This window comes from Lathyrus oleraceus, chromosome 7, assembly GCF_024323335.1.
Source record: "Lathyrus oleraceus cultivar Zhongwan6 chromosome 7, CAAS_Psat_ZW6_1.0, whole genome shotgun sequence".
NCBI lineage: Eukaryota > Viridiplantae > Streptophyta > Magnoliopsida > Fabales > Fabaceae > Lathyrus > Lathyrus oleraceus.
This window is the reverse complement of record NC_066585.1, coordinates 463,805,930-463,819,860: the sequence shown is the minus strand read 5'-3', so window position 1 is coordinate 463,819,860 and position 13,931 is coordinate 463,805,930. Positions and strand designations below refer to the sequence as shown.

Here is a 13,931-nt window from a genome sequence, read left to right as displayed (position 1 = left end):
TTTTATGTCTCTAACTTTTGCCTAGATCGCCCTCTCGGGTTTTCAATCCACCGAGACGTTTTTTTTGCCTAAGCCGCCCTTTCGGGTTTTCAACTTAGCGAGATGTTCTTTTCTTTTTAGGCAAAGTATTTCTTGACTGCATCTGCGTTCAGAGGACGAGCGAACTCTTCACCATCCATAGTTGTAAGAATCAAAGCACCGCCTGAAAAGGCTCTCTTAATAACATATGGGCCTTCATAATTAGGAGTCCATTTGCCCCTAGAATCTGGTTTAATTGATAAAACCTTCTTGAGCACAAGGTCACCTTCTTTGAACACACGAGGTTTGACCTTCTTATCAAAAGCTTTCTTCATCCTTTGCTGATATAACTGACCATGACACATGGCAGTTAATCTCTTCTCTTCAATCAAATTCAACTAATCAAACCTGGTCTGACACCATTCAGCCTCAGTCAACTTGGCTTCCATGAGCACACGTAATGAAGGAATCTCAACTTCTACGGGGAGCACTGCTTCCATACCATAAATAAGAGAGAAAGGGGTTGCCCCTGTTGAAGTGAGGATGGATGTACGATACCCGTGCAAAGCAAATGGGAGCATCTCATGCCAATCCTTATATGTTACAACCATCTTCTGAATAATCTTCTTGATGTTCTTGTTCACATCTTCAATAGCCCCATTCATCTTGGGTATGTAGGGAGAAGAATTATAATGTGCAATCTTGAAGTCTTTGCAAAGAGCTTCCACCATATTATCATTCAAGTTCGATCCATTATCGATAATGATCTTACTTGGCACACCATAACGGCATATGATCTGATTATTGATAAACCTTACAACAACTTGCTTGGTTACATTCGCATACGATGCCGCTGTCATACCCCAATTTTGTCCGGGTAAAAGAAATTTCCAACCAGCATTTACTACCCAATGTTATAAGACATGTATATTATCTTAAGACATAAGCTTCATCTTGAGGTTTCTCAACCCCTGGTGACATCAAGTCTTCAGTGACATTTTCCTCTATTGAGACCCTTAAGAAGACACCTGTTGCATTTTTCTCTTACTACTATTACTGAAGCATGGGATGGTATGTGCATTTTGGTTAACAAGGCCCATTTAGATTTATCCATGAGATCTCTTTGTTTTAAAAAGGGCCCATTCACATCAACATGTCCATAATTAATTTTGTAAAGTGTGGTTCAAATCTTTTTACATTACTAATCCAAAGTCCATTTTCTTATTAGTAAGTATTAAGAGTCATGTTATAATTTTTATGATCACTTGTTATTAGTTCATTTACACATCCCAAATATTTATGCTAAATTCTAAGTCCTTCATAGGTCCCTAAATTATATTTGCATTTTTTTTAGGCGTGTATGTGTTGGTTTTAAATCAAAGCACCATATTTAGACTCATGTGTTGAAGTTGAAATTGTGTTGGTTTTAAATCAAAGCACCATATTTAGACTCATGTGTTGAAGTTGAAATTGTGTTGTTTTTAAATCAAGTCACCACATTTGGATTCATTGTGCCAAAGTTGAAAGTGTGTTGGTTTTTGATTAGAGTTGAAATTGCAATGACATGTTTCATTTTAAACTTTTGGTCACGTTTGTATTTTGTTAATAATAACAAGCTAAAGGCAACCATTAGTTGAATGCTCATGGTGGTCCAAACAGGTTTCCAATTGAAATAATAAGACAAAGTTTAAGACACTTTAATTGATTAGCACAAATAAAATATTAAGATAAGGTTTAAATGTTTAAAAGGTAATTACATGAATAATTTCTAATCCATTAGGTTACAAACAGTCCAAAAATACACATTTGTCCTAAAAACCTAAGTAATTACATCTTAATATTCCAAATTGAATAAAAAAGTTGCTACAAATCCAACTGTTGGAATCGAAATTCTCAAGAACCAGCGCCCAAAATCAAGCCATTTCCAAAACCGCCTGTTGAGGTGAAGCATCCCTAAGTCCAATTGCCTCTTAGAGTTGGCGCAGGTTTCTTCCCAAAAAAATAAGGTCACTTCGCTTTATAACCTGTAGAGGAAAACGACTTAAGTCAAAAAGTCCTTTCCATAAGCGCTTAAAAAACTGAAAAGTAATTAATAAATTAATCAGTCCAAGGCTTTGCACAGAGAACTAACATGAATACCTAAAAAGTATTTCGCAAACCAGTTCAAAACAATTACATCCCATGAAATCGGGGATGAAGAAAAAACTGACAAATAATTTTTTAAGACCTAAAACTTCATCATGAAAAGCTCATCATATATATTCAGGATAGGTTAACAGTAAAGGGGAAGAGGATCAAGAAAGAGGAAATTAAAAAATAATAATTTTAACAGTAAGCGTAAAACACTCAAAAGATCAACACAACCATCAAAAAGGGGCAAAGGGAGTTGATTTATTAGAAGAAACTTATCTGGAAACGCCGGTGACCCACTTCCAGTCAAGTATTTTTTCTTTCTCTTCCGCTTTAAATATTCGCACTACCTCGTTCGTCTTGATGAATCGACCAAAACCCCCACGTTAATCGCTCAAAATCTCTGTCGTCGTGACTTTATTCGTAGACTTAGGGTTTCAACTCAGAATGTGGATATTCATATGTTTTTGGTGTTCGTTGGCGTGAGAGGAGGAGATTTCTAGGGTTCGGTTTAAGAAAATCTCTGTTTTGATTTTTTAGGGTTTCCTATTTAGGTGGTTTGGTTGATCTTTGTTGAAAACTGAGGCCGGATCTACAATCTTTGGCCAAAAAGGTGGGGGCTTGGTTTTGTTTTTAAGGTTGAGGATGGTGGTCACCGGAGAAGACGGTGGCAGCCGCCGCGTGCCGTCGTTTCTCCGATGAAGATCGCTCAGAGGCGGTGGCGGAAATTGCAAAGCAATTTCTTTTTTCTTTTTAAGTGAAGTAGAGAGAGAGAGAGCGAAGAGAGAGAACGGAATGAGGGAATGACCTATTTTCCTCTGTTTTTTGTTTTTTATATTTTATTATTATTATTTTGGGGCGCCATGTGACCCCTTTCTGGTGGCGCCATATGTTTGGCCAACCAGGGGATCCTGTGTGGATCCCCCCACCATATGGTGGTATACCCTTATATGCACTCCCTTTGATCTTTGACCAAGTCAAAGTATATTGATCGTGTGGCCCTGATTTCTCCATATCCAGTCAACATTTGACCAAGCCATTTAGGGCTTTTGGTACTTTCTTTTGGGCCAACTCTGTTTGGGTCCAAAGACCTATCCTCTATTCAAACCCCCATTCTATCTTCAGCAGCACCTTGAATTGGGCTTTTCTCTTACTTGGCTCATTTGCTTGCATTTTTATTTTATTCCACTTATTCTGTTTTATTTTTATACATAAAAAATATACAATGGACTTTTGTGGCTATTAAATAAAAATAAGACAATGCTTTGGTTTATTTACTTTATTTCAAAATTATAATTATATTATTATTATTATTATTATTAATTTTTTTTTAGTAAATATGTAGTTATACTACTATTATTATTATTAATTTTTAATAGTAAATATGCAATTATATTATTATCATTATTATTAATATTTAATAAATATGCAATCATTTGGTTATATTCATTTTTTTAATTACTTATTGTTTAATTAAAATAATCCATTAAACATTTAATTAATTAATTAATTAATTATATCATCACTAATGTCATTCATAACTTAGGTAATTGTTTATTTTGTGGAGTGTATGTGCATGATTATTTCTTTATTTATTTGTTTATACCGAACCTTGAGTGCACACGAAATAACATGTTATATTTGTGACAAAATTATGTCGCTTTCACCGATTTAAAAATCATTCGAGCCAATTTCAAAATAAATCACATAATTCTTGATTCAAAGTCGAGTCCATTTTCAAGCACCTTTGTAAGTCGATTGCTCTTAAAGCATCGTCATCAACCTCACATGGCTTACTCTTGGGCCTTCTTATAATGAGACCTATTCGATTAATCGATTAGATGAACAATACATTAAAGTAGTTCAATTCATTCACAAAATACAAATTTAAAACCTTGATCCAACATCGAGTATTTTCATTCAAATTAACCCAAAATAGCTAAATCACAATTGAATACCATTTCGTTTGGAAATAAAAACGAGGTAATGGTTTTGAGTTTTCAACTCCCCTCCTCGATTATTTAAGCACGAACTCTTATATTCAATTAGTCGAACAACCATCATTTCTATCCACCTAAGCACAAACAAATCGAATCATTTTATAATAAGAAATGCAAAGGGAGATGACTTTGAGTCTTCAATTTCTCTCCTCGATTATTTGAATACGAGTTCTCTTACTTGGTCAGTCAAACAACCGTCATTTCTCCACAAACTTCTAAACCCGATTAAATCAAATTATTTTCATAATAAGTTAAATGAAAAGGGAGATGACTTTGAGTTTTCAACTTCTCTCCTCAATTGTTTGAATACGAGTTCTCTTACTCGGTCAGTCGAACTATTGTCATTTTTCTTCTAACTGATACCGTAAGTCAAATCATTTTCACAATAAACTATACGAAAAGGGAGATGGTCTTGAGTTTTCAATTCCTCTTCTCAAATGCTTGGATATGACTTATCTTACTCAGCCATTCGAGTACTTGTCGTTTATTCTAAAAATACATCAACCATACACAAACTTATTTTCGTAATCATTCAGATTAAAAAGAAAGCGGTCTAGAGTCTTCTATTCCCTTTCCCGATTATTAGGATACGAGTTGTCTTACTTGATTATCCAAGTATTCGTTATCCATTCAAAACATCTTAATTATTGTCAAATCCTTTCTATAATTAAGGATGAAAAAGAAAGCGGTCTAGAGTCTTCTATTCTCTTTCCCGATTATTAGGATACGAGTTGTCTTACTCGACTATCCGAGTAATCGTCATCCAGCCAAAAACATCTAAACCAATCAAAACATCCAATATATTATTTCAACTTGTCACCCCCGTGTGACCAAAACTCTTTTCAGAAAGAACACTGTTAAACCTTTCTAATACACACAACAAACTAGCGCTTAAGCCTCCGCCAAGAGTAGACAAGCCAACGTTTAGACTTTAGGATGCGATCTAAACAGTTGTCCATTAAAAAACACCAACCAACCGTAATTCCCCGAACTATGAATGCTCTGATTTCCTCATTTAAGGATACGTAGGCAGGAGATTATTGTATCTTCGCGAGCACGCTAATAAAAAACCTCCCCTTTTCCCTTTCTGAGGTTCCCATCCATTCTTATTTTCAATATATTTATTACCCGAAGATAACACACAACGTAAATTAACACTCAAATTGCAAAATTGAACTAAAAGGTTCTTGTTGAGTACAACGGACGTGAGGGGTGCTAATACCTTCCTCTCGCGTAATCCACTCCCGAACTCGAATATGGTTGCGACGACTATTATTCCATTTCCAAAAGGTTTTATCGATATTTTCCTATCCCTTTATTGGGATGAATAAAGTTTGGTGGTGACTCTGTTCAAACATTAATTCTTTCCGCGACCATCGCGAGGAATCGTATTTTTCGAGACGCGACAGCCACTTCAACCCATTTTGTGAAGTAGTCAATTGCCACTAGAAAGAAACGATGTCCATTCGATGCTTTGGGCTCAATCATATTAATTCCCACATGGAGAAGAGTCATGGGGAAGAAATAACGTTCAATAGTGTCGGAGGAACATGAATCTTATCGGCATATATTTGACACTTGTGGCATTTCTTCACAAACTTGCAATAGTCAGATTCCATTGTCAGCCAATAGTAACCTGCTCACAACATCTTTTTTGCCATTGCATGTCCATTGGAATGAGTACCAAAGGAGCCTTCATGCACTTCAGTCATTAACAAGTCTGCTTCATGTCTATCCCTGCATCTAAGCAGAACCATGTCGAAGTTTCTCTTGTATAGAACATCACCATTCAAGTAGAAATTACCGGCTAATCTTCTCAAAGTCTTTTTATCTTTCAAGGATGCCCCAGATGGGTAAATCTGACTTTGGAGGAAACATTTGATGTCATAATACCACGGATTCTCGTCTTTGATTTCTTCAACAGCAAACACATGAGTTGGCCTATCAAGAGGCATCACAGACAATTTGGGAACTTCATTCCAATACTTCACTACAATCATAGACGCTAATGTTGCAAGAGCATCGGCCATCCGGGTTTTATCTCGAGGGATATGATGAAACTCAACTTTTGTAAAGAAAGTTGAAATCCTCCTCGCATAATCTCTATATGGTATCAAACCGGGTTGATTCATCTCTCATTCACCTTTGATCTGATTTACAACCAAAGCTAAGTCTCCGAAGACATCTAAATACTTGATTCTGAGATTCATGGCCTCTTCAAGCCCCATAATGCAAGCTTCATACTCTGCCATATTTTTTGTACACTTGAAACTCAATCTAGTTGTAAAGGGAAAGTGCGTGCCTTGAGGAGTAATAATCATTGCTACAATGCCATTACCATATTGATTAACAACTCCATCAAATACCATGCCCCAACAGGAACCAGGTTCTGGCCCTTCTTCAAGCAATGGTTCATCACAATATTTCATTTTCAAGTCCAAGATCTCTTCATCAGGAAAATCATACTGTACTGACTGGTAATCTTCAATTGGTTGGTGAGCCAAATGGTCAGCCAAGATACTACCTTTGATTGCTTTCTGAGATCAGTATTCAATATCATACTCTGATAACAATATCTGCCAATGGGCAATTCTCCCGGTTAAAGCAGGATTTTCAAATATATACTTGATTGGATCCATTTTGGATATTAACCAAGTGGTATGATTTAACATATATTGACGCAGACACTTAGCAGCCCAAGCCAATGCGCAATAAGTCTTCTCAAGCATAGAATACTGAGTCTCACAGTTGGTGAACTTCTTACTGAGGTAGTAAATTGCAAATTCTTTCTTTCTAGACTCATCTTGCTGACCTAGAACACAACCCATACTATCTTCAAGCACAGTAAAATTCATGATCAATGGTCTTCCTTCAACAGGTGGATACAAAACTGGAGGTTCAAGCAAATATTCCTTGATACTATCAAAAGATTTCTGGCAGTCTTCCGTCCAATCACAAGACTGATCTTTCTGAAGAAGCTTGAATATAGGCGCATATGTGGCAGTCATGTGTGAAATCAATCTTGAGATGTATTTCAAGCGACCGAGAAAACCGCCGACTTGCTCCTCAGTTTTGGGCGCAGGTGTAGTGGTAAATTCATGACCATCAAGCTATGGATAAGCTAGACATCAAATAACAAGAGTCGCCACTGCACTTTTATTATTTCCAAGGGAAAAGGGAAAAGTACGAACAAAACCCAAAAGTAAGAAGTTTTCAAATCAAAACTAATAAAATGCCAGAGATTACAGGTAAGGGGGTTGGTTACATAGAGGGAAGGTGTTAGCACCCAAAGAGTCCTAGGTACTCCTAGGGAGCCCTTTTTTTGTGCATATGTACTTTGTACAAAATGATGTTTACAAACAACTAAAGTGAGGGGATGAGAAAAGAATGTCATATAGAAACCCCAAATTCCCTTGGATATTAGAATCAAGCTATAAAAAATCCATACAATATGAACTTGAAGAGCAAGGCATCAAATAAAGATAGCCACATCCAAGCTTAGCCACTCCATGATCTTCTTCAAATTAGCCCATGTAGCAGATGAATTCCATAAATCACAGTTTCAAAATAACAGCTTCACAATGATCATGTTACAGATGAACTCAAAAGGATCTTGAATGATGTATCAGATGAAGTTTCAAATTGCAATCACTTGGCTTCACAAAAGTTGGCATTGGCCAAGTCCTTTAGCATAGGGAGGTTGCCTAGATTCTAAGTCTGATTGGTCCAAGATCAAGTCAACAGTCCACACTAATGTTTTTTAGGGTTTTTGTTCTTATTATGTACATTAATGGTCCAAGACCACACAAACAAACAAAATATACACAAACAAGATATATCACACAATATGGTCCAAATGGACAAAGGGGAAAATGACATTAACATAAACAATTAGAATGGTATGAATAATGGCAAATGAATAGAACTTAAAAATTAAAGTGCATTAAAATAAAGGACTTGAAATTAAATGTTAGTTTTTAATGAGTTAGAAGTTAGTATTGTTTTGCTTTTGCTTTTCATTTTAAGTCATTCTTTGGAGAACACTTAACCCACTTATCACAAGCATGGATCCTTGAGCCAAGACATCTTCTAAAGGAAGGAAAAAAGGCCAAGTTTCCACACAATACCATGAAAGAGGGGAGATTTACAATCTTACTAACTAGAATCCTATGCCTTTTGTGTAAAAAATTTAGCGCTATGTTAAGCAATCGTAATTGGACTTATGTAGAAGTCACAACTATTTGAGGTTGGGCAAAAGAATTTTGGTGTTAATGCATGTTAGAGACAGAGTATAATGAACTATGCTCATGAAACATACGACATACAAAAGAATATGCAAAAGAGGTGGCCTAATCTCATCCATACTTATGTTGATTTTGCAATCAACTAGCCTTAGGACTTAGAGATATCATACGCTAAATGAGATGAATGCATAAAGAAGGGGAATGAGATGAAGATGGGAGGGAATGGATCAAAACTCAAATTGGTCAAAGGAGGACTTTTACCAAATTAATCTCATTCATTCATTTTGGGAGATGGAATGTACATTCCATCAATCCCCGAAATCCAATGATATTAACTTAGCAAAGTCAAATCAACCTTGACCAAGACCCAACAACACAAGTCAAACTTACACAAACAATCACAATTGGTCAACACAATTATTTGGCATTTATTCAAATTCCTAAAATATGGTTTGTCAAATTCCTAAAACCTCATCAAAACACCAAAGAAGTGGCCATGAGATTTACCATAGGTAAAACAAGGTTAAAGAACCTTGGAGAAAATTTTTCAGAATTTTTAAAGACTTAAAAGTATTTTTAAACAATTAAAAATTATCACAAAATCAATTACATCATGAAAAATATTAATAATGATCCAAAAAATAATTTTAATTCAAAATATGAAAGAGGAAATTATTTGAAATTTTTTGGTGAAACTTTCATATTTTTTGGATCAATATTAAAATTAATATGAATTAATGAAAATCAAAGGAATAAAAATTAAAATCAAAAAATCAAAAAAACGTGAGCCACTTGATCTCCCTCATTAATTGAGTTGGAAAATCAAATGGACACAAACACGCGTTCCATGATGGAACCTAGTCAGCGTGACATACGCGTGGTAATCAAAACCAACGCCTAAGATTAAAACAAATTGAATGGATCATGTGGCTGGGAGACGTGCCAACGCACCGCCGGAGCTGTAACTCCGATCTTCTTCTCCGGTGGACCTCACCGGACTGGTCCGCCCTCAACCATCACCAAGATAAAAAAGGAGGACATGATCTGAAAGAAAAAATGGCGTAGAGCACGAATTTGACCTCAATTTTAACTAACTCCACATATATAGAAAAATATGAGGAGTTGAATTTTGAGGTGTGTGAACTGAGTTGCTTCAATTTGATCTCTAAGCAACTCAATCTTCTTGCCTACATTGGTAAGACTTTAGAAAACCAAAGATCCAAGAGAATTGATGAGAATTGAGTGAGAATCGAAGAGATGAAGTTTTCTGAAAATTACCTTCAATGTTATACAGAACTTGAGGTTGCTTGCTTCAAACACGATCTAATCACACTTGACACTACGCCAAAAATGACTTTTAACAGCGCATCTTAGACAGCGCTTTTAAAAGAAAGCGCTGTCTAAGGTTAAAATTAAAATAAAACACGGAAAATGTTCCAAAAAAATAATGAAAGCGCTGTCTAAGGGGGGGTCTTAGACAGCGCTTTCTAAAAGCGCTGTCTAAGACCCCCCCTTAGACAGCGCTTTTAGAAAGCGCTTTTAAATATAGACCTTAGTCAGCGCTTTTGATAAAGCGCTGTCTAAAGTCTTTAAATTAAAAAAAAATTAAAACCAAAAGCGCTGTCTAAGGGGGGGTTTAGAAAGCGCTTTTAAATAAAATGTGTTTGAAGAATCAATCAATCCATCTATCTTTCTATCTATCCTTGATTTTAATTTAATTTAATTTATTTCTGTTTTTCTTCTAATGAAAAAAAAAATCAAGTTAACCCACAAAATAACATTGGGGGAAGATAACACTTGGATTCATCTTTGCCGGAGCTTCGTCGCCTTCTTCTTGTGTTTCTCTTTCCCCTCCTTTGGTGACTTCATCTATCTCACTTTAATTTTTTTCTCAATTTCGAATTTCAAACCCTAATTTTATCTCCACCCCACACCAAATAACTTAAATTTGTTGGAATTTGTTGCTCCTTCAAGATGACGACAATTCGTACGTTTTGCTGCAACGACCTTCTTCGTTTTACCAATGTCAATCTAGATCATCTCACTGAAACTGTAACTTTTCTCTTTCTCTCTGGTCCATCAACTCAATCTAGTGCATTTCACTTTGTGTGTTCTTAACTTTCTTGTTTGTTTCAGTTTAACATGTCATTCTACATGACGTATTTAGCGCGATGGCCCGACTATTTCCATGTCGCCGAAGGCCCTGGGAACCGAATTATGGGTTACAGTAAGTCTTTGCCCTCTCTGCTTTCTTTTTCTTGTCTATGAAGCATGTTTTTTTTTTTTGCATAATGTAGGTTGATTTGATTATCAAAAAGAAAATTCATATTGAGATTGTGATAAAGCATTGACTTTTCTAGCCTTTTCTGTTTCTGCCTAAAATGTTAGGGTTTTGCATTTTGGTTTTTCTTGGGAAAATATAAGTGGAAGTGGTTCTGGGGTTTTCCCTTGGGTGGTCCGATAGCGGAAACTTGATAGCAGGTGACCAAACGGATCTTAAACGAGGCTCTGATACCATATTAAGAAATGTGGTTAGACCTAACTCAACAGACAAAACCAACTTGTAGGGTGAGGATAGCCCCTCATTTATAAGCACATGTTCAAACTATATATTGTCCGTTCTGAGACTCTTAATAGATACCTTGAGAGATATAAGAGAGAGATGACTGTACTTATTCTATTAACCAACATAGGAACAATTTAATTGTCTGAAATATTTACAACTGTCACTAAAATAATATGTTACTTGAGAAGAAGTTAGACTGTGACCCTTAGATGGGTAAGACAGATGGCTCAAGGCCTAATAACATATAACGAGTACAATGATAGGTGTAAAACTAACATTAGATATTTCAAGGTGGTCCAATAATTATGTCTCAGGTAAATAAATAAAATGATATTTAAATATGTTTTCTTATTTTGATGTAACAAATTTTTGTTATAAAGTTTATGATATTTATTTGAATTTACAGATTGAGAATGAGTATGGACCTGTGGAATGGGAGATTGGTGCTCCTGGAAAGGCTTACACAAGTTGGGCTGCTCAAATGGCGGTAGGTCTAGACACCGGCGTACCTTGGGATATGTGCAAGCAAGAAGACGCCCCTGATCCCGTTGTAAGATTTTCTCCCGTAATCATGATCATCTGTATTCACACATTTAGAAAATCGATAGTCGTTTGATCAAGATCAGACGATCTGAAAATGAGGATTTTAATATTATTTATCGACTATGTTGTAGATTGACACTTGCAATGGATATTATTGTGAAAACTTCACTCCCAATGAGAACAATAAACCCAAAATGTGGACCGAGAATTGGTCCGGATGGTAAGTCATGCTCATACAAATGCTACCATTAATATAAAGCTAGAAGCATTTCATTTGGGATCAAATGTTTAATTTTTTGTTACATGTTCTACAGGTACACTGATTTTGGTAGCGGTATATCTCATAGACCGATCAAAGATTTGGCATACTCAGTTGCAAGATTCATACAAAATCGCGGCTCCTTTGTTAACTACTACATGGTATATGTTACATCTAAGTTTATGTTATAGAAACTTTGATTTTTGTCTGATATCTTATATTTGAATGCAGTATCATGGAGGGACTAATTTTGGTCGAACATCGAGTGGTCTTTTCATTGCAACAAGCTATGATTATGATGCTCCTATTGACGAATATGGTACGCGTTAAGGTTTAAATTGTTTGCGTGTTTTGAGTTATAACAGTTAGAAACATTTTAAAGTGTTACAAAATGTTAGGACTTGTGAATGAACCAAAATGGGGACATTTGAGAGACTTGCATAAGGCAATAAAACAGTGTGAGCCAGCTTTGATTGCTGTGGATCCTACGGTCACATATTTCGGGAAAAACCTCGAGGTAAATTCTATTATCTAGTTCATGATAAAATTAAGGTTCAAAATTGTTACTGTGTTGAAGATTTGTTTTGTTAATTTGATCATATAGGAACATGTGTACTACATAAGTAGTAGTGTTTGTGTTGCATTTCTTGCAAATTATGACACGAAATCGGCTGCAACGGTTACGTTTGGAAATAGCCATCATGACCTTCCACCTTGGTCTGTCAGCATTCTTCCTGATTGCAAAACCGAAGTTTTCAACACTGCAAAGGTAAGTAACGCAAGATAACCGAATATGTTGGACAAACCGGACTCTGATACTAAAATGTAGGTTGGTGTGCAAAGCATCATAAAAACGATGACTCCGACAAACATTACATTTGATTGGCAATCATATACCGAAGATCCCGCCTTCTCTAGTGAAGACGATTCTGTCACAGCAGAAGCACTTTGGGAGCAGATCAACGTTACTCGCGATTCTTCAGATTATTTGTGGTATTTGACAGAGTAAGAATTTTTGAACTTTCCTAACTTGTCAAACACATTAAAAAATCGGAATACCAATTCTTGATTCTTGATACTAATTCTATCGTTGATCCATTCTCAGTGTCAACATTAGTCCTAATGAAAGTTTTATAAAGAACGGTCCGTCTCCTATTCTGACCGCAAACTCAGCAGGTCATGTTCTACATGTTTTTGTTAATGGACAACTTTCAGGTCAGTATGCTTTTTCTTGGAAATTTTTTCATGATAAATTTCATTTTTATATATTTTTAAATTAACATATGTTATATGAATGTAGGAACTGTATATGGAGGATTGGATAATCCTAAGTTAACATTTAGTGAAAGTGTGAACCTAAAAGTTGGCAATAACAAGATTTCTTTACTTAGTGTTGCCGTCGGTCTTCCGGTTAGTATTTTTTTTTTTATGTCTATGTTTTAGGTGACAATTGACATTTTCAATTTGATGATAAGTAATATTTTAATTTTGTCTGCATTCAAATTAAAACCAGAACGTTGGCTTGCACTTTGAAACATGGAATGTTGGAGTGTTAGGACTTGTAACATTGAAGGTCTAAACGAAGGGACTCGCGACTTGTCGTGGCAGAAATGGTCTTACAAGGTTTGATATAGCGAATAACTTTTTTGCAGGGACTAAAATTTTATTATAATGTACATTGTTGAGACGAGTTTGATTTTGTTGGACAGGTTGGACTAAAAGGCGAATCATTGAGCCTTCATACCATAATTGGAAGTTCCTCTGTTGAGTGGACACAAGGATCATCATTGGCTAAAAAACAACCTTTGACTTGGTACAAGGTAAGAATATTTTTACTACAAAGGGAACAATTGTGTCATTGTTACATATGATCATCTTCAGTTGCATGAAATCTGAGTCATTTTACTCTTCAATCTTGTTAGACAACGTTTAACGCGCCGAGTGGCAATGATCCGTTGGCTCTAGATATGAGTAGCACCCGCGACCGTCAACTTAGGTTTAATCTTAAGTAGACCGGATACCGTGACGGAGTACGTTCTTCGGATCCTCATGGACAATAAAGATGCGTAATCAACAACGTAATCAAATAGATTGCGGGTATTTCATGTTGAGGTTTATGCGAGATACTCTTGCTTTGGGCCGATTAAAGATTCCCACCGATGTATGTATTT

The 13,931-nt window shown here is 35.9% G+C and overlaps 1 protein-coding gene across 1 annotated transcript; it reads left to right on the top strand.

Annotated features, from left to right (window-relative positions):
• Positions 1 to 11,250: 11,250 nt before the first annotated feature.
• On the top strand, positions 11,251 to 13,339 carry LOC127104370 (beta-galactosidase). The gene is made up of 11 exons (XM_051041557.1): positions 11,251 to 11,272; positions 11,365 to 11,508; positions 11,633 to 11,721; positions 11,816 to 11,921; positions 11,992 to 12,079; positions 12,159 to 12,277; positions 12,365 to 12,529; positions 12,590 to 12,765; positions 12,866 to 12,975; positions 13,061 to 13,170; positions 13,274 to 13,339. The coding sequence occupies exons 1-11, from the start codon at positions 11,264 to 11,266 to the stop codon at positions 13,337 to 13,339; spliced, it is 1,182 nt and encodes a 393-aa protein (XP_050897514.1). The 5' UTR covers positions 11,251 to 11,263.
• Positions 13,340 to 13,931: the final 592 nt, after the last annotated feature.

Coding starts and splice junctions, on each gene's coding strand:
- LOC127104370 (XM_051041557.1), top strand. Junction 11,509..11,632: donor AAGACGCCCCTGATCCCGTT/GTAAGATTTTCT, acceptor ACTATGTTGTAG/ATTGACACTTGCAATGGATA. Junction 12,976..13,060: donor TGTTAATGGACAACTTTCAG/GTCAGTATGCTT, acceptor ATATGAATGTAG/GAACTGTATATGGAGGATTG.